The 25,909-nt window shown below is 40.4% G+C and overlaps 1 protein-coding gene across 4 annotated transcripts in view; it reads right to left on the bottom strand.

Moving 5' to 3' along the window:
- cdh13 (cadherin 13, H-cadherin (heart)) overlaps positions 1-25,909 on the bottom strand; it is a 358,407-nt gene that overhangs the window by 8,218 nt on the left and 324,280 nt on the right. For 3 of the 4 annotated variants that reach the window (XM_034879248.1, XM_034879250.1, XM_034879251.1), the window contains 2 exons: positions 12,708-12,941; positions 8,966-9,184 (listed from right to left, as the gene is read on the bottom strand). In XM_034879248.1, the coding sequence (XP_034735139.1) occupies positions 8,966-9,184; positions 12,708-12,941 (453 nt within the window). Of the gene's footprint in view, positions 1-4,983; positions 5,087-8,965; positions 9,185-12,707; positions 12,942-25,909 lie in introns of those variants that run through there. The other variant, XM_034879249.1, reaches the window with a different exon arrangement.

Genomic DNA, 25,909 nt, shown 5'->3' with positions numbered 1-25,909 from the left:
AAGTTTGGGGTCCCCTGCTGGAGCTGCTGCCCCCGCGACCCGATACCGGATAAGTGGTCGAAGATGGATGGATGGATGCATCCCTAATATAAATACTGTAAATACACAAACAACCTTCTCTGTAACTGTAAAAAAACCAGCTACCTTAGCCAGAAGATATCTTATTTCCATTTCACAACACCAGACACAAAGGAATACATTTAGACTCAAATCGTTTCCGACATACAGTATATGAATGACCTAATGGAGTATATCACAGAGATTCACTGATGTTGACTTTTCAAACCGTCTCCACTTATTCCATGTCTCTCTGGGTAAAAGCGTCAGCTTAAGGTGTAAAATGTAAATTTAACAAGCTGCGGGAGGCGAGGAAGAATCAAAAAGGACACTGGAGGGAACGGTAACTGTTTTCCGGCCGTTCTAATTGCTGAGAGGCGAGGAGGGTGACAGTTGATTAGCTCAGGTATGTCACGGCTGCTGGAAGAAAACAGCGGCATTGCAGCAGGAAGAAGAAACATTACAGGGGAAGACAGAGAATCTGTCAGCCTAGCACAGGGTAGACTGGGAGCTAATGAACTGTACCAACCCAGAATGCCCTAATGAATGAGTTAACTATATAAACAATATTTTTTCCAAATGACAAGAAATGTAAGGCAAGTGACTAGATAAGTCTTATAATGTATCCTAGTCTTGAAGCTGGAGTGCGGAACTTAGGTTTTCTCCCTTCTTGGCAGTGAGAGTACACAAACCGAAGCAGTGGGATTCATTGTAACATCGCGTCGCTGTGGTCTCTCCCCGGTTTGGGTAATACAGGTGGACTTACATACATTGTAATCAGTCAACCAATCAGAGAGCCAGAATAAGCAGCTATGCTGTACAGAACTGTAAGTGAATGAGCAAGGTTGGTCCACGACACTTCATGTACCGCTCATTAAAAGACGTTGTAGTGCAGTTAATAAACTTCTTGTTCTGTATGCAAATACGCTGTTGCGGCATCCTTCCAGCGCGCTAGCAGGGGAATGTCGCCATAGATACCTAGGGCTGCGTACCGAATTCAATACTTTTTAGGCAACGGCCGGATTGCCTCTAAAGTGTACAGTATTGATAAAAATGCCTTGTCATTGTCCAATTTGTCGATACCGAATTTCAACAGCTTAGGAGTAAGGTATTCATAAGGTCTCCATCTGGTATTCAAATTGCCTTCACACATGTGAAGGATGAACTCAGATTGTGGTTGCTCATGGTATTATGGGAAAAGGCCAACTATAGACTTATTTATGAAAACAATGTGAGTTTGTTTGGCTGTGCTGTAAACAGATATCCCAAGCAGTTCCTTGTCTGTTGTATTTTTAGCCAAAGGGAACATTTTCCCAGAATTGTAGGACTTGTAGAATTGAAGTGCTTTAACACATTTTTTCACAGTGGATATGGTGCCATATAACAACCCAAGAAGCACAACAATGATAGCAAAATTCCACTTAAGTGTCCCAGTAAAACACAACTGGAACATGTTAATGGTACACCACCAGAATCATTGTCATTAGTTGCATCTGTATTTGTTAGGTCTAAATATCAATTGTAAGAAAGGTCTGTATTCAACAGTTACAAGGGCTTGTATTTATACTAGTGCTGTCAGTTAAACGCGTTATAAACACATTAAGGCAAAGCCATTATGCGGCACAAATTGTTTTATCGCAAGATTAACGTTTTTTTGACCTCGCAAACTTTGTAGTTTTTTTCACATGCTGTTGCAACAACTAGTAACGTTAGAAAAACTACAACACCACAACGGATTTAGCTAGACCAAACAAACAAACCAAACAACAGGCACGCCGCACACACTTGTTTGGGCTTGCGAGACGGCCAAAGAGTAGTAACGTTACGTTTTGAGTGGTTGGCGAGCGTGAGACGCCGAAATGGATGCCTATAAGATTCTGAATGTTTTTTTCACCCTTTTATTGATGTTTTACATTGTATAAGAGATTTTTTTGCTCCAACACTACAGTAGGCTATGTGCCAATGTTATTTTCAACAAAAAAGCTTTTGCACAAAGCAAGCCAATCCACTTTTTGCATGTTGATAATGGGACAAAACAGAAATAAAGGAATATTTAGAATAGATAAAATTGTGTGATTAATTGCGATTGTAAGCGACTGTGAGTTAACTATGACATAAACGCGATTAATTGAGATTGAAATCAGATGCTTTGTATTGCCATTCACATTCATGTCACCTCATCCTGTTGACAACAACCAGCTTATACATTTTTCAAAAAATTTTTTTTGCAACTTCAGATTTGGGGCTGAAAAGTCCCCACACAGTATATCCCTGCATGCAACTGTTTAACAGATGTACCAACAAATCATTCATAATGCAAGAGAAAAACTTGAGTGCACTCTGTTGCAACAACTTCATAGTCATAAAAAATGCATGATTTCTTTAAGCATCACTTGCTAATGACCAACAAATATTTCATTTCATCTTTTGAGCATTAAAACAGGGTTCTTATAAAGGTAAAGTGTAGTTTCAGTCTATTCTCATGAACCATTCCTTCAAAAAGCTATGAAAAGTTAAGCACTGTAATTCGTAAGCATTCCACGTTTTTTTTCTTCTTCTTTTTTCTGTATTCACTCCATTGTGGTCGGTGTATGAGAACGCAATTGGTCACGTAGTAGAGGAGTTTGGGTTAGATGGGTGGGCGTTAACATGCAGGAGTTTCAAGCCAGAGAGCAGAGTTTGCTTCAGAGGGAACACTAAAGCCTTTCACCCAGGAAATGTGTTTTTCTTAGGAGTAGTTTAATCCAAACCCCAATCTTTTGTAAACTTAACTAGTCATTGTTGGTGCCTAATCTTAACTTTCACAACAATCATATTTTATGGAATAAATTTAACCGTAATGTCACGGTGCTCTGTACCCGGCTCAAAGTCACCTATTTTCAGGTGACGGAACCACCAACCAACGCTGATACAACGGAGGTCTGCAGCCGCCGTCACAAAGCTCTGTAGCCAGCCGCCGTCACGTGACCAGCCGGTGGTCTTCTAATTTTGTAGGATACTATAAGTTATGGTGTGCATACATTTCCATCAATATCAAATAGACTTATTAATGAGAAAGTGTTGGCAGTTCACATATTAATGTGAGGTACCGTTATGTACTAGCGTCTGGATTTTACATTTTTGAATCAGACCAAAGCCATTGCTAGGTGTTAACTAGGGGAATATTGAACTTGTTATTATTGAGACTGGGCGATATGGAGAAAAATCAAATATCATGAGAATCTTGAATAAAAAACTTGATGTCAATATTGTGACAATATTGTAGGATTGACAGTTGGTGCTTTCACAAAATATTATTTACAAACGGAGATTTTTGATAATCATCAGAAATGTCAATTAAATGACAAAGTCTGTAAAGTCAAATAATAGAACACGTAGAACAGGCTGCTAAGCTCAGAAAACTATATTGTCTACTCTAATGCAGCCTTGAAAACCAGGAAAAGACAACACTTAATATATTGCAATATCCAAAATCTAAGACGGTATCTAGTCTCATATCACAATATCAATATAACATCGATATATTCTCCAGCCCTTGTCATTATGTATTTAGTCAATGGCTCACACTGTACTATATTAAGGCCAACAAAATTTCAGTACCTGACAGTTCATATCCCAGTTCAAAGATCAATTACCCTTGACAACTTGATCTGAAGGCAGAAACAACCCATCCACCATACACATCACTCTAACGTGAGGTCTCTTCAAAGGACGCTGTGAAAAAAACACATTTTTACAAGAGTAAATAAGCCCCTAAACATCCTGTCTCTATAGCTGGGAGGGGATTAGCGTAGAGAAGGAAGAGAAGAAGTGGCTGTCAGAACGAAGCAAGGGATCAGAGAGGAAGAGTAGTGAATAGTGTGGACTAAAGCCCCCAGGAGGATGGAGGTAAATTAGTGGCATCTATGCCGGGAGCTGTGTTGTATAAGGGTAAATGTGTCGTTTTTACTTCACCCGCTCACTCTCTCTCACTCCTTTAGTCTTGGAATTACATAATTACACTCGCTGAAATTACAAAGAAACACAGAGAGACGCAGATCTCTGCAGTGCATTACAACTACAGACAAATCTGCAGCTGAAGCCCTTAATCCTGCATGGAAGAGATTTTACCAAGTGGTTTGAGTTCTAAGACCTTCCTAAATTGAGCACATGTAGGGTGAATTGGTGCAGTGCAGGATGAAATGGGTGTGCATACCGTATGTGTGTGTGTGTGTGTGTGTGTGTGTGTGTGTGTGTGTACTGTTAGTAAGCGAAGAAGTAGAAATAAGGGTAAGCGCATCAGCATCCTCTCCCCCAGAGATTTTCACTGTATAATTTTATTTCCCATCTTTCATAAGCCACAATCACACACAGCAAGACTAGCAACAACATATAAATCTCCAGCAATGTCCACACCAGCTTTATGTGTAAAATACACGTTACTTACATACTGTCCAAAACTGGAAAGTAATTGCCTCCAGCCACAAATCATTAACTTTGAGAATGTCATTTTGAGCAACAGTAAGGCTGCTGCCAGGCGATAGATGTACTGTACAGTGCACACCAGTTCACATGTGCACTGATAGAGGGCAGTGTGGTCATCTGTGTTGGTTTCCTGGCTGTGAGCTTGCTGTCAGCGATAGAAGAGCATTCCTCCTTGTAATTACTTCTAAAATTAGGAATCATTCTTATGAGTACCTGTCCTTTTTTTGTGCATCCGCAGCCTATGGAAGCACATAGTGACTGCACTTAGTTTGTCCAATTAGGAAGTCTTATTTCAGGTGAACAATGGATGCTTTCACATGGACATTTAACACCTTGAATCGGAGTGTGTATGTGTGTTTGGGATTTATATATGTGCAAGCATTTCCCTCTCCAGAACTGTAGGATAATACTGTAATTGTTCCCTACTTTATGGTAATCTGTCTGTGTATGTGTGTGTAGTGGATGTGTGTGAGAGTCTATGGCACATTGATCACAAAAGAAAGGCTTACAATGGAAGGGGAGTGAAAGTAGGCCCCTGCAAAGCCCAGGGATTTAGCTGCCAATCCTGCAACAGCAAATAAAGGTCTTGTAAGCATTGGAAGACACAGTATATGTTGGCACTCTGCACACACACAGGCACACGCTCACCCTCCCTCTCTGTCCTACAGGGTTACATACATTATTTAAGGGGCTGAAAACTAACCCAAGTAGAGTGTTATATGGCTGAAAACAAGGACCGAAAGCCAGTAAAGATGTAGCTTTACTTTTGGTATTGTTGCTAAGTCGAGTACCGCTGGAGGAGTCGGTGGAAAAGGTGTTTAGGTTTGAGGTACGGATGGGAAGGTGAGATCCACCATATTAACCAGCAGGCTTCCCAACCCACATTTTTTTGTTGTTGCTTACAGTAAAAACACAACGAGGGGAGATCTGTTGCTGAAAGAGAGATGATCTTTCTCTTCTACAAAAATCAACCTTTTCCATCAAATCACTGATTCATTTTAGGGGTGACGGACTGATTTTCCGCTTTCTGTCTTGTCTGTAGACTATGTATTGTATGAATGTAAATAATTATAACAATTTATACTGTTTATTGATCCCCAACACTCTGTTTTGAGTACAAACAGGCCTGAAATACATCACTTCAGTTGTTTCAGGGAAAATGTGATTTTTTTTAGGATTGAATACAGAATTGAAGTACTTGTCAAGATAGCATTATCGGTTTGGAGTCATTTTCTCCCTCCTCTCGAGCCGCACCCAGAAACACATCAACACTAGGATACACAAAAATATATTACCCAGTCAAAACACACACACACACACACACACACACACACACACACACACAAAATACTAAGTGCTGCACAGATTGTAGATAAGATGACCTCTAGAGGGGTTTTAAAGAGAGGATGCAAAGAACAACTGCAGTTATTGTCTTGTGTTACATACCTAAACGTATCAGACACAGACAACCAAGAACACTACACTACTAATTTGTTTTGCCAAGAAAAATGTAATCACTGCTTGGATTACATTTCCTGGCAATTTCTTGTGTCATCCATCCAGGATGTGTGACATCCCTATTCTGTCCAGAAATCACATGGACTGAACACTGGAAGGTGCACTCTGAGTTCCTGCATGGTCACTTCCAAGTCAATTTCAAACAAAACAAAGCAAGCTCGTCCTGCCCCCCATGTTTCCTTAACTTTCATGACTAACTTTCACTTACCCCCATCCCCTCCCCCTACCATCATGTTAGTGATTGGCTGAGTGTTTAGGTGCCTATCCTGTGCCTCTAGTGTTTTTTTTACGTTTACCACCCCTGCGTTGTCTCCTGACATCTGGCTTTTCACAGAGTATTCAGGGGGCCGGCAGCTAGCGGATCAAGGAGGGATGCCTACGATTTGGGACTAATCGCGCTGAAACCCTGCAGGAACACATAGTACACCTTAAAGACAGGCGTACACATCATGCAGCCCACATGTTGTTGGGTTCAGGGTTAACTTTTTTAAAACCACGGTACTGTATCCCTTCATAGTGACCCCCCACACCCTGTTACGCCAAACAGAACAATAACATACAGTATGTGTTGCATTAGTAGCTATGAGGGGGGACAAAATGAAATATATTGACAGTGAAGATTTTAATGTTTTGTCATAATGTTGATTAAAACCTCATTACATGGGCTTTACTTAAACTGATGCTACTTGTTTGAACATGAACTTAATGTTTGGTCAACAGGGTTGGGGACTAAGAGATAAAAGAGGGCTAGAACAAAGAGAGGGAAAGGTAAGAGAGATTAAGGTAGACAAGGAGCCAGAGAAATTAAGAAAACAGATCTGCTGCATGGCCATACATAAGCCTGTGGCCTGGTGGGCAAAAAAAAAAATACAGAACAAAACAGAAGAGTTTAATCTCCACAACTTTATTCTCATCTCCCTTCGTCACACTCCCCCTCTGGCTCTTTCCATTTTTCTTCCCCTCATCTCTCTCCAGCAGGGTCAGAGTTCAGCTTGGAGATAAGGGAATTGAAACAGGATCCTCACTGCCTCTCTGTCAGACTATCTGACTATACACTGCAGTGATCAGTCCCCTCTATCTGTCCCCCAGCACAGGTCTCTGTGATGAGCTCGAGCAGAAGTCATCTCTCTGGGCGCTTGTGTGTGTGTGTGTGTGTGTGTTGAGAGATGTTCTGCGTCTGAATTGGTAGAACCTACTGTTGTAACACTATCTGAGATTCCCAAGTGACACGTTCGCACGTGCAAATACATACACACACACACACACACACACACACACACTTCTTATTTTTCTCTCGCTCTCTCTTGGTACTGCAACTTCCAGCACCAGGGTAACAGGGGTCACGGTTACGTCTTTTCTGACTCCGCAATCATCCTCCAGTCTAAATGAATGGATGTAGACACGGGCACAGAAACCGGCAGCTTAAAAATCTGTTATCGGGAGCAGCTATTTGGCTAATGAATGCCTCTGTCTATCACTGCACTATTACAATAGAGTAATGAAGGCTACCGCCATTCAGAGTAAAAAGGACAACTGAGAAGAAAACTCCCCTAATGTCATCTTGGCACGTCAACCAATTATCATGCTTTCTTGTTCAGACGCTGCGGCAGCGTCCATGGCAACGGAAAATAACCACATATTTCTCAAAAAGGAGAGCGTGAAAAGCTAACTGACTGTTCCAGCTGGGTCGCTCTTGGGATTGCTGCCATGAAAGTTTTTTCCGAGAGGAGGCCGCTCGACTTACACTCACGATTAGCGCCTTTGCACTGAAAGCGTGACTAATGCTCTATCAATGCTGGAGTGTGGCGTGCTTTTGCTTGCCACGTGTTGTCAGTTCAATTTTTATACTCTGTGTCCTAAGTATCGGGAGTTCTTCAACAGAGGTTGCAGGTGAATGCTCCGTCTGCATCATGAGAGAACGAGACGATGCGTTCTTTAAACAGAGCCTTCCCATAGACAGCACAATCATCTGCTATGAATGAGTGTTTGGAGAAAAGATATGCATCAATAGACAGATTGATCCATAGCTAAAGGATGACCGATGGGCCATGCTGAATGCTTTGATGCACAGATTCCAAACTAGAAACCAAACTAGAAGCAGTAGAAACAGTGGCAGAGAGGGCCGAGGTGATGCGAGACATGTCACAGACAAAAAAGGCGAGTCCGAGTGATCAATCGGACGTGAGAGCGGGGGGGAAAAAAAGATCAGCCGTACAAAAAGACAGCTGGAGAGAGGAAAGGAGACATGACTGTGATTTCTGACGTGATTTTTCCTTCAGCAAAACATTTTAGAGTCAAATACAAATCGGCAGGAAAAAGAAAAATGATATTGTTACAACTACACCATTTAGGCCTAAAATGTTCTTCTCTTTTTTCTTCTGATTGCTTTTTTTCTTTCCCCATCATTTCTTCTATTGTTTAGCCCTCTCATGCCTAGTCTCCTTCCTTTTCTCCTCTCATGCCACCCTCACCAACACTTCCGCTGTACACTCAGCCAAGACTGAAGAACAGGTTCCTTAAAGTTGCCAATGATTTTTCTCCCCACCGAACTAGTTGTTGGATGTCAATGAGTTACGTTTGTTTTGTGAATGAATAAGGCTGAATTATTCATGCTATTGCTAATGGCTTAAATAAGATATTTGGAAGTAAATTCAAGTTTGATTTCCTGCTGAGTGCCCTGGGCTTGGCGGCAAAGAAAAGAAAAACAGAAGTGTGAAATGAGCCAGAAATAGGCCTACCTTCGTAAAACAGATGTGAAATAGCACACTCGCCAAATGCGTGAAAGCAAAGGGTGCAAACAGTGTATCAGTACATGTACAATGAATTCTTTCCATTTTGAGTAAAACCATCCTAACAGTCTAGGAAAGTAGCAAATAAAGCAGCATCTCGAATTGTTATTCATTGTGTGTCACGGCTGGGTACTTACAGAGTAGGGCGAGCAGGAGTGTCGCGTGCAGCACGAGAAGACCGGCGCGGTGGGAGTGGGCGGAGCTGCAGTGCATCTTGTTCTTCTTACAGACACACACTTGAACTTTGACCTCTGTGTTGTTGGACAAAGGGGGCACGCCTGAGTCAGTGATGAGCAATGGAAGCAGGTAGTTGGCTTTCTTCAGACTGTGCAAAAGCATGATTTGGGAGTGTGTGGCTGTGGGGGACACACAGAGGAACAGGGAGGTTAAATAAATAATAAATACAATAAATCACCCATCCCGCTGTCCATCTATTCTGCATACGACAGCTTGCCACTTTGCAAAGCACAACTACATATGTGTATCATGACACAAAACGTATATGTCTCCATCCGTCCAATCAAAGCGCCGAAATTGGCACCACTTTATGTTAAGTAAGACTGTTACATTTGGTTGCATCACACTTTCAAATTCTTGAACAGACAAAAAAAAGGAAAGACAGGAGGCTGTTCACTTCATGAAATGAACTGAAATGTGCCACGATTCGCAAAGCTGCACATTTTACTTGTCTGCCACGGCTGTTAACTCCAGGTAAGGTGACTTTTAGTTTTGTATTTAATTCGAAATTGTACATTGTCCAACTGTGTGCTCAAAACAATGTCACAAGGCAGCGGTAAACATTTCAAAAATGCAGAGGCCCTGTATAGCACCCAATAATACAATTATGTTCTGAAAATGTAATAATGCCTGAAAATGCCACAAAAAATAATCTTTAAATAAATAAAAATACAATGTATGAGTTGACATATAATGTCAAGACTGGTATTGCAATACAATTTTTTCACTTCCCCCAAAAAACTAATGATGTAATAATTTTGATGAATAATGTAATAATGTAAAATGTATAAAGTGTGCAAGTAAAAACAATTACTAACTAATGTTACTCAAGCGAGCAATGAAGGCAAAACAGAACAAACAGACCGATTCCTCCATGGATAGTTTAGTTTAAACACACTGTACACACTGTACTTATGTTGGGATAATGAAATTGTGCCAATCTGTTTATTCATTTATCATTTATCACATTACATTTTAGCCCCATGGACTTTAAGTTGACAACACATACAGATTGGTGACAAATTAACACAAAAACCAACGTTACATTTCTTAGTAAGGTTTTGTTACTAAGGGCCGCTTCAGTGTTTGTGTTAAACAAAGGGGATGTCATGTGTTAATTAGGGAGATTTAGAGATTTTGTTTACCTCTGGGCAGAGCCTGGCTAGCTCTTCCCCATTTACAAGTTTTTGTATGCTAAACTGGTGGCACCGTCACATGTATCCTACAGACATAGAGTGATATCGACCTTCTTATCTACCTCGAGGCAAAGAAGCCAATAAGTGCACTTCTCAAAATGTGTATTTCTTAAATCTTTCACTCGTAGATTCAAAATTTCATTGATGTATGGTTTTAAGATTTTGAATGAAAATGTATATCTTAATGCAGTATATGTACAGTATATATACACACATATATTAAAGTTAAATGTTTCTATTACGTTTTCTATTAGTGTTAAAAAAACAATGTATAAACAATAAGTAGCAAAGATTAAGAATAGATGTTGCAATAACTCTTTTATGGAGATATATCCTGTCGCGGTATAACCAACTCTCTCACCTGTGGTTGCGCACACACACACACACAAAAATACAGACACACACACACACACACACACACAGACAGACACAACGGCTTTACATGGGGACAGTGGCAGTCCTTTTCACTGGGAGCGGGCTCTTTCTCTGCTGGCCCTATCTGTCTCTTCCAGCGGTGGTGATTGAGGAATGTCTGTACCTCCCTCTCCTGCTGTCAGTCCCAGCTAATACCTCTAGGCAGGTTTTAGCTCTGCTCTGTCACTCAAACACACACAGACAGCGCTGCTGGTCATGCAACCCTGAATCAATGTCTTGGTTGGTTGTCTGTCTATCCTCCTCCTCTGAGCCATCCTTGTATTAGTTTACTCTTCATCCTTATCAAGGGGTCCATATTAGTTAAGACGTACCTGCTTTCAACATGGACTCATATTAAACAGCGTGACAGGTTTTACAGTACAATTTTACTCAGGTGAATTGACCCTGAATTGTATTTGCAATGAAAATTACTTTCTTTTAAAACGTTTAACCTTCTCACCCATCTCTTACCTTCTTTTTCTTTATTTATTTTTATCCCTATCACCAGTTTGCCTTTTGACAACTGTGAGAATGGGCTCAAAGCTTTTTTTTGCATAAGAGAAAATAAAAAAGTGACACATGTACACTGATAGAACAAATTGTGGTGTGTTCTATTAAAGGAGAATTGCGGCCAATATTTACGTTAATCTCAATTCCTATAAATATGCGTGTACAGTTGATAGAAAAATAAAATAAATTGGTGGAGGCAACACGGAGTATCTGCAGCAATGTTTACGAGCTTCCACTCAGCTGAAGCTGCAGTTATCGGGGCAGGTTTTAGAGTGGCTTCGGGCCTTTTAACAGCCACAAAATGAAATTAAAATGTCTGTGCAACATGAACAGGACCTTTACGTGACAACAAGATGCGTTTTCAACTCAGACATTGTGTAAATTCACCTACCAGGTCTCTATCCTGCTGGTAGCTAGCTCGCCCTGTTAGCTGTTAGCTGCCGTGTGTTCAGTCATGTTTCTGTAATTATCATCACGCAGCACTTCCGTGTGTATTTTTAGCTCATCCATTTTGTGTATGTTAGATCTGGTGTTGGTAAGTAGCAGTCCCGACCGCCATCCTTACTTATCGGAGCGATCTGCACACCGCTTATCTTTTCCTGCTAAACCGGGACTTCAGCGCGAGACTACAGCTAGAGACTACAGCTAGCCTTCGGTAACGCTATCACTGTGCAAGCCACAGTCATCATTTGAACCGTTTCCATGAATGTACATGGTCACTGTTATTGTCAAAACCACTACAGTGTTCAATTACTTATTTTTAAGGGGATCAAGTTTTTGTCGAAAAGGCGCAATCAGTCCTCTGGAGGATATAGCCAGACAACCGGGCACTTACTGCATCGATTTCAGGAGCGGGAGGCAACGAAAGCGGGGAGAAATCAGAAGCCAGGATGCCGGCCGTGCCTGCTTGTGCGGTAAGTTAACACACAAATCCGCACTGCCAAACCTCCTACTCACCAACCTCAGATTGATCACACACAAAATGGATAAATTGTTGCGTGATGATTGTCACAGAAACGTGAATGAACACATGGCCGCTAGCACTAACAGCTAGCAGCTAACAGGGCGAGCTAGCTACCAGCAAGATAGAGACAAAGTAGGTGAATTTACACAATGTCTGAGTAAAAAATGCATCTTGTTGTCATTCAAGGGTACTGTTTGTGTTGCACAGACATTTTAAGAGCATTTTGTTTCTGTTAAGAGGGCCAAAGGCCCTCAAAAACTTGCCCCGACAACTGCCGTTCTAGCTGAGTGGAAAATGGTAGACATAGCTGCAGATACTCTGTGTTAGCCGCACCGGTTTGGCTCGTTTTTTCCTCATCAACTGTACTTGCATATTTATAGCGATCAAAATTAAGGTAGCCTACAATTGGCCAGAATTTTCCTTAAAGGTTGTTGTTAGTGAACAAAGGCATGAAATATGTATTGATTGTTGTCAGTCAATTGTTAAGCTCCATTGTTCTGTCTATTTTCATTTCAGTTTGAAGAGCATCCAAACATCTTTAAAAAAAAAAATACTCACAGTTGACCCTGGTAACCTTCCATGTTTTATCTAGGCCGGGCTGTTTTCCCAGTTCTATCTTAAAGGGTGCAGCATTGGGCGGGAGGTCCTCGTCCCGCCCCCCAACTATGGCCACATTCATATCATGGGCATCTTCACACACTCGCGCTACCGATGGTACCACATAGGGGGCATTGTCATTGTAGTCTTCCAGGTGAATGACCAATGAGCCGGTACCTGTCGCTGGAGGGCTCCCTGGAAACACACAAAGTGTACAATTATTAGGAGAGGCAAAATACAAAAGCGTTGATTGATTCACTCAATTTAGTGCACTGCTGTAGGACTGGATGCTCATCATTGTGTGAAAAATGTGAACAGCAACAATCTGGGCAGATGTGAAAAGAGCAATAACGCAATGTGGCTGCAGTAAAACACGGTGTACTCATGACAATTCTAAAGTTAATTCACCTGTAAGTGTTTTTTATTCTGACATATTGAAATGTGTTCAACTAAAATCCAAGAACTGATGCTTTTAAAAATACAAAATGCCTATAAATCTAATAAGATCCATCTTGCTCTTTTCTTCTGTGCTGACCTAATTCTACCCAAATCAAAACACAAATGCCGGAAGAGCATGAATCACAGTGGCTTGTGTTTTTCAAGAGAACATTTTGACTTGGCACGTTGCCGACTTCTGTGTTTGAATGAGATTACTCCTTATTGAAGGATGCTGGGTTAAGAAGCAGCTTGGCTCTTCTCTATTACTGCTCTCTGTTTTACTGCGATTAGAGGTTATTAAAAAGTGTGCACGGCATCCACAACAGCTCCAGAGGTCAGTCAGCAATTAACACCTAAAGACAAGATCTGTAATTGGAAAATGGTGCTCCTCCACCTTTTCAAGGTAAAAAAAATATATTTGCAGAAAATTTAGGGCAGAGAGAGGGTAAAAAAACAAGTCAAGATATATGTGCAATAAATGTCAAGTGATGATGGAATAAAACCCAGTCTGGGTTTTTTATGGTGCCGTTAGATGGAGCAGGACAGGTTCCCACGGAGAAATGTTGATTAGGCGAAAGATGACTTTTTAAGACAAACTAATGAGGCAAAGCCCCTAGAATGTTTAAAAGTTAAAATATGACCAAACATTTTTTTCCAATTCTATAGTAGTCAGAGCCTCATCATGTACAAAACATCATTGTAATTAGATGTGAATAAAATAAAGCTTTCGGATCCACTGAATTAAGATTTGGATTTACCACTCAAAGTAGTTTTTAAACAATCAGCTCCAAATTACAGAAAGATAAGCTAGTGGTGCCAAAATTACAACAGTTTTACCAGCTATAGCTAAATAACTAGTTCATCTGAAGTTAACTTATCATCCGCTGATTTAATTAATGATTTAACATTCTGGTTCAATTCTGGTCAATAACCAAGTAACACTGTCTCTACAGCACCTGTTTACTGGTTCCACTTATTATTCCATTTATTAGTATTATTCATCATTATTATTCTTACATCTCACTTATTTTTTATTTATTTATTTATTCATAATTCTTGTACTTTTCTATTTCAGAACTGTTCATATGTTCATACTGTTCATAATGTAATATATTAACATAATACTATTTATCCCAGTATCCTTTGCACTATTCTCCACATTTAAATCATTTTATTGAACTCTTCATTGCACTCATCCCTCTGTATTGTTTCTGTTTATAGTATGTATATATTGTGTATGTATGTTTTGTATGTGCAAGCACCATGTGAGTAACAATGCTCCAAAGAAAAATGCCTCGTTTGTGTCATCATACCTGGCAAATAAAGCTGAACTGATTCTGATTCTGAAATGAGAACCTTGAAAAAGGGGTCTTAAACTACATTTATAAGGGAGTTAGGTCATACTGATAGATATGTCCCACCTGCCAGAAGGAGCTACTCGACTTTGACTACATAATAAGGGAGGTAGGTTATTCTGATTATTATTTCCTACCTACAATCTAAATTTAGAGGAGGTAGGCAATTGTGATAGACATTCTGATAGACATTTTCCACCTGATAGAATAAGCTACCCTACTTTACCCTACCCACTTACAGACATTGTAGGCTTTTCTAATACATATTTATCACATGATAGAATGACTTACCATACTGTACTTTAACTACATTTTAAGGTAAGTTGGCCATTCTGATATATAATTTCCACCTGATAGAATGAGCTTTCCTACTTTTACTACATTTATAAGGAAAGTAGTAGGGCTGCACGATTAATGGAATGCGTCATTCCGTTCATAGAACACTTCCGTTTTTTTTCAAAGCCAATCTACCACTCCAAAAACCACTGTCTGATCAATAGCCAGTCAGAGTTGTTCCCTGCATCGCACAGCATAGTTTCAAGATGTAGAAAGACACAGAGGACAGAGTAACGTGTGGAAAATTCCTTCCCTGCCTTTTAGATAGATATTATTTTCTACCCTGATAGAATAAGCTACCCTTAAGTACATTTATGGAGAGTCTATTCTGATGGATATGTATCCTACCTGACAGATTGAGCTTCATTACTTTACACTACATTAATAGAGTTGGTAGGCTATTATGAAGGCCATTTTCCACCTGACAGAATAAGCTCCTCTAATTTAGACTACATTCATTGAGGAGGTAGGCTTTTCTTATTATTTCCTACCTGACGGAATGAGCTACCCTACTTTGAAGAGGCACTTGATTGCGACATGATATTGTGCTAAGAGAATGCGGCTACAGCAAAATGTCAGCATCATCGCCAGCTGATGATCCTTGTAGAGGACAGAGATCAAGTATTTCTTGTATTACACTGCAGAGCTAATTAGTCTTAGAATAATGAGATTATTCTTACTTGACTTTGATTGCCTGCATAACCAGGGGCGGACTGGGATAAAAATTCAGCACTGGCACTTTAGCCACACCAGCCCACATTACAACGCCCACGCACCCCCACCCACGGACACATGCATTCACTTATTAGATTTGTGTACAGACGGTGAAATGATATTAGCAGTACCTTATGTAACAGATTTTTAAACATTTAATGTAAGTAACAGGCAAACAACGCTTTTAAAAGAGCACCCGTTTTTAAATTGACACATACTGCCTATTTATATAATTTGTGTGCAGTCACTTCACTCTCTACAGTATGCTGTTCTTTTTTGTCACTGTTAGTCTGTTCCTCTCTTATAACACTGTACATATTGTCTGTCTGGTCCCCCATCTTTTCATCTTTTCTACCTCTCTAACTAACTTGCAATTAAAATATGTTTTTATGGCTATCTGTGATTATAAGTCAAGGTTTTTCCTTGGTCAGAATTGGCCTTTGGGGGAACACATACAGCAGGGTGGGTCTGGGGGTCCTCCCCCATGGAATTCCAAGGGTAAAGACATCAATTCCTGCATTCTGATTCATTTTTAGGCACTAATTTATGATAAAAACTTCTGTATTTAGGGCAAGGAAATCACACAATTCCGGTTGCAGGTAACAATTCAATATAATGAATATAAAAAATATAATGGAATATTCTTATATTCAGTAGTCCAATAAGGTGGGATTTCACATCTGGGACATGGGTTAGATACTTGACCCCAAGGTCCAGTTGTTTAATTAGCATGAACAGGGCTTATGGTAACTATATCCCCCAAGGAGCAAGTTTTGCTCCCATGTTGAAAAATTTAGGATTGCTATATAGGCTACCGCTTTTACTGCTAAATTATACAATAACACAATCCTATTATGGATACAAAACGCTGTGAAGTGTAAAGTTTTCTGCCATCTATTGATCAAACATTATCAGTGATGTTGACTATACGGTGTAATGGACCACCATAGTTCACGCATACATGTGAACCTGGGATTAATTGCAGTTTACCCTACATAGTGTAAAACTTAACACCACGTTAATGTGGCACATCAGAAAGACAGAGCAGAATGACGCTGCTTGTTCTTTTCATGTGTACTCCTATAGGCCTACACTTCGCATCCGACGAACTGTACCAAAACACAGAATTAGACTACTAGTTCACGCGACAACAAGACGTTTGTAACCGTTAAATTGTCCGAATTTAATACTGATGTCGTCAGATGGCTGTGCGGACATACAGCAGTTGGAGCTGTATGGATTATAAACTGAACGGTCCTTTATGTCATTTGGGTGTTTAGGTATGAGAATGTATTGGGAGAAATCCAAAGCTCAACAGGTCAAAAGTGTCTCGCTCAGGTTGCTGAGCTATGATTGGCCAATCGCTGTTCAGGGGAGGGTTTTAGAGAACGGTCAACTGGTTGCTTGAATGAAGGCTGCTGTACTACAATTATAAATTGGCCATATCTTATGACACTTTGCCTCTTTGTATTGACCCAAGCACTGTTTTTCATAATGTCTTTCATTTGGACGCAAAATACACAAAACATTGGTGTAAACATGCACAGGAATAGAGTTATCCCCACATAATGCAAGTCCTCTTTCTTTGTATGTGCAGGAACTGCTTACCTTGGAAAACATCCCAGGCTACATAACGGAAATGTCAAATACATTACTCATCTCCATGCTGAGGCTTTTTATTCACACACATAACCTCTTAAACAGAAGCAACAGAAAGTGCTGCCCAGGCTGCTGAATCCCTCTGGCAGAGCAATAAAGGCAAGCATCCAAGTGCTAAATATTTACTATTTGTGTAAAGACATCAACGTAATTTATGGCAAGTGTAGTCGAAACCTTAAAGGGATGAGTAGGTGCTGATTTTCAAGGATAATGTTATCCAACTTTATATATACCCATAGAGACACTTATCCATAAGTTGTTGTTGGATGTATAATAATTATTTAAAAGAAGACAACAGAAAAAAATGATGGATTAACAGGAACAGACGGTCACCTGCAGCAAAAACATTTTCTGCTTTATATCAATCTGCAGAGAAATGATTATAATATATAATATAATCATCATGATCTGTTTGTTTGATATGCTCAATACTTTAATTCCATTCTCAGCAGTATAGCTATCAGAAGATTGGGAGAGATCGGGAGAAATCAAATGTAATGGTAGCGAGTTTGGCACTCCTACTGTATAATAAACGTGAAATGACTGCTATCTCTGCACTCGGTTGCTTGTCTGTACGCAGTCAAGGAATGAAACAAAACAGCAAACAGCCCTTACTGTTGATAAGTACGACTGTGACAATATCAGAAGCAGATCAAGAGCAGAGAGGAATTACTTTAGCAAGAGGCGACGGAAAATGTGTTGAAAAGCAAATCAAAGACAGTAGCTCTTCAGGGGAGACTTAGATAATCTATTATCACTCGAGACGTGAGACCAAGAGAGCGAGGATGGGGCTTGGATCCCCCAGCCAGTGAAAAGATGCAAATTTCAACCAATTTGTAGTGGAAGAGGCTGTCTCTATGCTTGGCTAGTTTTAAATGAAGCTGTTTGTCTTCCTAAATGAATACTACTCAGACCTAATCACTCTAATTCTCTGCTCGACTTTTCTACAACTCCTCCTTATCTCCATTGCATCATGCCTATGTCATCATCAGCCTGCCACGGCATCAATGGAGCTTGTCTGCTGGCCTCTACTTCACACCGCTTTGTCACTAAAACTCTGATGGAACACCTCGAAAGTTTCTAAAGGAGACAGGCGGATCATGGATTTTTTGCTACAACAACGTGTCTACCCAATTCTGCGTGCTAGGCACTTAAAAGTACTTAAAAAGTGAAGTAGTTAAAGAAAGAAGGGATATGGGAGAATTTGCAGTAATGGGTATTTAAACATGTAAAAAAATCTCACGTCAAGCTATCAAATTGTGTTATTGACAGTGGACTATGAAATGTATGTCTAAGAACACTTAATAATAATGGTTCTGTGTTATTCTACGACCATGGTTGAAGATACACTTTGCTTCTTTTTCATTATCAGAGACCTGAAGAAATGACAACAAGACTAAAAGCCTACACCCTGCAACTCTGCGAGGCTTCACGTCGTCACAGCGGTGCTTCGAGCTAAATGCTAACGTCAGACAGACATCGCCGTGGCCGGAGCAACGCTGCTAGCATGGATACAAACGTGCATCGCCATATCAATTCGTAGGACCGTGTTAGTATACCACAGGAGAGACATCTTTTTCCAGTATAAGTCTGCATAAGCCCTCCATGTCTTTATTTTAGTCCATCTTACCACAGCAGTGGTTGACCCTAGGCATTGAAATATATTTTAAAACTTAATCCCAATTTGCCTGCAACTGAATACATTTGGTAAATTTGATGTAATCCATTCACCTTTGAGACTCTGACAATTTGCATCCTGCTAACAGGTTAAAATACTAGATGCAGTGCACTGTTTTTCTCTGCAGCCCTCAGTTTCTTTTCTCTCTTTTATGTAAGGTTTAATTGGATTGCAGGGATGAAAACAGACCGTTTTAAAACTTGCATAAGCTAAGTAACTTCTTCACTCAAATGAAAAGTGCTTTTTTTGTACAGATGAGATAAATGATGAATTATTTTCACTGAAAAATTGAACAGCCCAAAGCTAAAATGAACTTTCCACAAGTGGGAATTGATTCTGATAAATTGGTTTCAGAGCAGGAATTACACTAATTAAGGAGTGAGATTAGGTGTAATTGTCTCCATCAAAGTCCCTCTTCAATACTACAAGGAGCGAAGCCCATGAGCCAGTTCAGGCAGACACCTGCGGTAGCGGTGTTACAGTACACTCGGTACTACTGTTTGGAGGAAGAAGAATGATGAGTACCATCCCAAGAACACCATCCCTACTGTGAAGCATGAGGGTGGTAGCATCATGCTTTGGGGGTGTTTTTCTGCACATGGGACAGGGCGACTGCACCATATTAAGGAGAGGAGGCCCGGGGCCATATATTGTGAGATTTTGGGGAACAATCTCCTTACCTCAGTTAGAGCATTGGAGATGGAAGGCTGGGTCTTCCAACATGACAATGACCCGAAGCACACAGCCAGGACAACCAAGGAGTGGCTCTGGAAGAAGCATGTCAAGCATGTCTAGGCATGGCCTAGCCTGTCTCCAGACCTAAACCCAATAGAGAATCTTTGGAGGAGGCTCAGCCTTTTCAGCGACAGCCCAGAAATCTGACTGATTTAGAGAAGATGAGTGTGCCAAAATCCCTTCTGCAGTGTGTGCAAACCCGGTGAAAAACTACAGGAAACGTTTGACTTCTGGAACTGCACCACTGCACAACTGTACCAACTATTAACATAGATTTTCTCAGGTGTTCAAATTCTTATTTGCAGCTGTATCATACAAGTAAATAGTAAAAAAATCACACATTGTGAATCCTGGATTTATTTTTGTTGATTATGTCTCTCACAGGGGACATGCACCTACAATGACAATTTCAGACCCCTACATGATTTCTAAGTGGGAGAACTCGCAAAATAGCAGGGTGTTCAAATACTTATTTTCCTCACTGTCTATGATTTCCAATACATTTATGAACATGTGATATGTTTTACAGAAAAATACGTTGTTCTATTATAACATTTAAATTAATGTTACAGTGCGAAAGCAGAATGAATGCAGCAAAACATGGACCTCGAGGAATTTCTGCCAGTGCCAACTTCATCACCTCCAACCTCTTTACTTTAGGCGTTGCCCTCCTGCTCCTTCTTCATCGTCCACCACTACTCCCGACAAACTCCACCTGCCCGTGGCTGGCAGTTAGACAGCCCTGTTATTTTCTCGTCTGCCCACAGATGAGAGGAGCAAGCAGACTGATTGACTCCTGGGGCAGTCGGGGCTAATCCACAGCTACAGGCTGCAAACTGAGATTTCTTTCTCTCTCTTCCATGCTTTCTCTTTATATCTCTCTATCTACCCCCCAGCCACTCTTTTGCTTGCTACACTTTGCCTTCAGGCCAATGCTCTCTTTATGTCTGACTGTCACTTTCTGCTGTTTTTTTTCTTTCTTTTTTTTCTTCTTTTTTGTTGTCTGACTTTTATTCTCCACACCGTTGTAGAAGAGAAGGGAAAGGCAGGGTTGTGACTGGCAGCAATTTGAAAATGTACCAATTTCTGCCCCTGCATGGCACGGTGAGCATAAAATCCATGATCTGTCTTTCCACTTGGGGGGTGGGGGTGGGGTGGGGTTGGGTGTTGTAGCAGTGAAGTTGTATGAGAGGAGGTGAGGGCAGGGAGCACAACAAATTTTAAGTGGGGAAAAAGCACAGCCAGTTACATTTTTTATTATTGGCAAAGTCATGCATTTGATCAGTTTTTCTTACTGTGAAATAAGTCTGGCAAGCATTGGGCAAGTGCTCTAGCCAAGAGTAATTCACAGGATTAAAAAAAAAAAGCCCACTGCTAGTTTGTAGTTTGTCTAGTTTGTCACCAAGGACAGAGCTGATACAAGACTATTCTTATCTGGCTACATTTCTTTTTCTCATTAGAACAACCATTAAACACCAGGGCAGCCTAGGAACAAACAACCAGTGGATGATGCCCTTGGCTGAAAATATTCAGCATTGTTATTACTATTATTATTTTCTTCAGCCACATACAAGTGGATGATGAAGGAAAATGAAATAACAAGCAGGAGCTAGAGGAAGCCGGGAACAGGGCTATTGCGTATGAGGAATGGCTCATTGGAAAATGTCACAATACATCATGCTGCAGCTAAACAATCAGGAAGACTAATTCCCACATGGACTATAGCAAGGTAATAGGGGAGAAAGAGACAAAATAAATGAGGCCAAAATCTATAAGGAGAAAAGGAAGAGGTGTGCGCGGAGGAGAGGAGGTTTTGAAGGGGTGTGATTTTGAAAATGATATGATTATATTAAGTGTTTGCCATGCCAGAAGAATGTGACTGTAATCTAGCTGAATATGTCCCCCCTCACCTTACAGTGTCTGCTAAACAGAAAATACCTTACTCTTTATCACGACCTGTGCATACAGTAACAGCACTGAACTGAGCCATCCCATTTCTCTTCCTTTACTGAAACAGCTCCCCGTGTCCATTCTTGTTTAAACTGTTTTACAACTCGACACATCCAACAGCAGCATGAGCCACAATGATCACACGTTATGTTAAGATCTGTATACTATCCCACTGGGGTACTTCTTCTTTCTTTCTGTGTCTAACAGCATCGTACTGTATTGTCCTCAGTAATAAGTGTTTCCACAGGCGGTGCAGACCAGCATTATACGACCAGAAGAGGAATCAAGGCACAGACAATAAAACAGCACACAGTAAAAAGCCAAACACACGAAACACAAAACCAGGAAACACTTATCAAGATTTATAAACGTGTATAGTCACATAGATAAAGAGATCAATATTTATTGTACCATGAGGGAGATTTGTTGTCCCAGTCAGTTGCATGGCAATATACGCAGACTAATACATCAACAGATAACGAAAAAAGGAGTAGAGACTCATAGAAACAACCACATTTACGACAGCGATACCGGATCTATACAAAGTCAGCGAGACAGTTTGTTCAGCAGCGCTATGGCAGAAACGACAAAACTTCTACACCTCCGAGTCCTGTCTCTGGTATTTACTGACATACTGTATGTGTTTTAGATCAGGCAGCAGAAGGTAGACATGGCATAAAGTAAAATTGGTGACACTTACAGTTTTGAGATGTGAAATTCTATGGAAGCATTCTAAAATATATTGTTTTCTCTCTATCTTGTAAATCTTTTTTTATAGCCTTGGAAGCAAAATAGGAAAGATAGGAATCATTTGTGGGAAAGGAAAATTGTGTTTGGTTAATATTAGCACAACTTTAATCTTAAATAAAATAACACAACTTTCAAAGCCCTTGTAGATCTGGCATTAAATACGCTGGAGACTGGTTTAGCTTTGAATTCTTTAAGAGTGAATATCGATCACTCAAATATTGATGAAACTTCACAAGATAAGTGTATTTGATGAGATTTATTGGCGTTTTCTTCCCTCTTTCAGTAGCCTCACGTCATCATCCACAGATTCTAGTCAGAATATGAGTTTGATACTGCTCCATTGGGCTGTGATTTTGGGGTGTGTTTTGGCCAAACCAGGAAGGAAAATGCCAAAGCGCTAATTTGGATAGACCTACCACCAATCACAGCAACGGAGTCTGTTTTGAGCGACGCATGGTTGTCAAAGGAACTGAACCGCATGCACGCTGGAAGAAGTAGACGAAGAAGATGAGTGTAAACGATCTTTGCTGGTGTTGTAAAAAACAGTAAGGATACACTTACCAACAAGATTATCATTTTTGAGAGAAATAGTAAAGGTGAATGCATATATGAACATGTTCTCTGTTTAGGATTAGAACTCAACAACACAGCAAACAAATCTTTACACATTTGTCCCGTCAAAACTTAACACGATTGGAACGTGTTTAAAAAATGGACAGACGATGGAGGAGACCAAGCTGAAGAACGTTGGTAACGTGGTTGATGACATTACAGTTGATCATCTGTCAATCATCGTATAAAGCCCGCCCTGACAATATGATTGGTCCAAACAGCTCTGGTTCGAGTGTAGTTGCTCCACAACGGATCAAGTCCAGACCAAACTTCCCGGTCTCAAAGTTTGTGGGCGGGGCTAAGTTTGGCTGGCATCCAGGCTACTCTTTCAGTCCAAATGGTGCTACTTACTACTAAATGTATTTTAATGGCAATGTCAGCATTTACAATCAAACCAGAGCCACATGCCACTTCACTTTACTCTAGTCAGTGCATTTCCTGGAAAGAGAAGCTACTTCTATCCTGTGCACTCGCTGTCATGCTAAAGGAAGTCGTTCATATCTGGTTTTGCGTATTCCAGTTCCTCTCTATCTGTCTTGCCACTGTATAGGTCCCATACCTTGTTAAAACTCCCCTCAGATAACCCACTTCATTCTGACCCATCACTCATCAGTCTCCTCAGGGCTTCAGCAAACACTATCACATGACACTGTGCTAATCTGATTGGCTGATCAAGACTGTAAATGAAACCAGCCAGAGCCAATTACAATAGGCTCATGTCATTAAGAGAGATGACCTCGGGGAGAAAAGCGGTACTGGGGACAGGTGCATCGCTGCTAGTCTGGCAAATTACTTTCAGAATAGAGTTTGGGTTATCAGCTGCTAGGGGGGGTAGAAGGCTTACATGGCATACTCTAACTAATTAAACACCAAAATATTCTTCCTTGGGAGATTTCTTGTTTTGGTCCACTTCCAGAATAAAAACTTTGCTTTAGGAATGTATTACTGTGATTGGGCCCAAAAAAAGGGCCCAGACCTCCAGTAAAGCACTACTTACCAGCAATCAAGCAACATCTAATGGCCTACTGGGCCAAACTGAAATTATAAAAAGCTCATTTTAAACAGTTTAGCTGTTTTGCTGTAAAAACCGCAATAAACGAAAGATTAGTTACACATTCGAAAATAATTAGAGGCCCTATGCAGGCACCTGTTCTCCCCCTGCCTACACCTGCTCCCCGTTCGCAGATTGTCTATAGGTCTTTTTCACAGCAGACATCAAGACAAATTGAAACACAAAGCACATGTGTAAACAATGAAGATGAATGATGGCTGAATTCCATTTAGCTGCTTTGGTTTCAGCTTCTCACTTTTATGGTGTATTGGGACAATCACAATTGTTCTTATGTAATAAGTTATGTTATTAGGGAGATCTATGCTTTGCTGGGACTACCACCGCAAGTGGCGCTGGATATATCACAGTTCCCGTATTTCCAAGTTTCCTCCACTCTGTCTGATGCTGCTTGGATCTAGTCCCTCTTACTGGAAATGTAAGGAATTGAGAATTCTTTTTTTTCTTTCTTTTTACAGAAATGAGATGTACCTTCCTTATAACCATCATCCCAAGCAAAAGCCATTTCTGATAACCACAGCACAGCTGGATTAGTTGCCAGACGGCTTTAACAGCTCTGTATAGGCTTAAGATGGTTTGGAGTTTGTATTTTGGACATACTACACTGTCCAAATAATTTTTAAAAAATGAATTTATGCTGTTGCACGGCGCTAAAATTGGGGTGTACGCAGTCTGCTGTGAAAAAAGCCAAAACAATTTTGCTGCCTTTGGGATAGGGCTGCACAATGTGAGGAAAATGTCTAATTGAGATTATTTTTCATGATATCGCATTGCGATATGATGCACGATATAAGAGGGAATAGTCATTTTGGGGATTTTTGCGAGAATCTGAACCAAAAGAAGATTTTTTCTTTAGTTTGTAGGATACAATTTCTAGGATATTGCACTAGTCCAAATTGCGATTTTGATGAAATTGTGATTAAATGCGCAGCCCTACTTTGTGACCACATTTACACCTGGCATTGACGACCAACTGACTGACAGACCAACATTGCCATACCGATTTCCATGGCATCCTAGTTTGTTGAAGTCCGCCAGCCAGATAATGATTCAGATACAATGCCAGGGTAATGAGGCCTTTGGATCCTTGACTTTGCCTGTTGCCTGTTTGGATCTCAGATCTCCTGAACTTTGAATCTTGGAAATCATTAAACTTGGTTTTTAACTGAACCTGCATGCCTCTGACTCAGGAACTTGAGGTCATTGGCTGCTTTAGCCAACAAACATCAGCCTTGACAGTTATTGGTACACTGACTTTGTTGACGTCATGTAATAAATACCAACAGAGCTTCACCCAGCCTTAGCCCAAACAGAGGTCTAATTAGCCCCAGTAATTACACTTTAAGCAAACACCTTTAGTTGGCCTTTAATAGTTCACTATAACGTTCCTGAAATGTCTGTGTACATAATAAAATGTTGAATAAAATTTGGGGTTTTTAATTAAACAGAAGCAACCCAGACCTCAAAGTAATTAAGGGCTACCAAATCAAGGATGATCAACTGACTATGATACTTATGTCCCATTCATGTGTTCAATTTTATGCCAGTTCTATTGTGAAAGGTGGCAATTGAAGTGGGCTTCACAGCAACTAAGAAATTGTGAGGCTGCATAATTAAAACACCCTTCAAACCCTGCACAGCACACCACACATGCGGCTAATACATACATATATACATACATATACATACATACATATATACATAGATGTACATACATTTATATATGTATATATATATATATATATATATATATATATTTATATATATACATACATACATACATATACAACGGAAGGTTGGTGGTTCGATCCCCGCCCCTGCAGTCATTGTCGAAGTGTCCTTGGGCAAGACACTGAACCCCGAGTTG

Source organism: Etheostoma cragini, chromosome 8, assembly GCF_013103735.1.
Source record: "Etheostoma cragini isolate CJK2018 chromosome 8, CSU_Ecrag_1.0, whole genome shotgun sequence".
Lineage (NCBI taxonomy): Eukaryota > Metazoa > Chordata > Actinopteri > Perciformes > Percidae > Etheostoma > Etheostoma cragini.
Note: the sequence above shows the minus strand (reverse complement) of the source record. Positions and strands in the feature narration are given on the sequence as shown.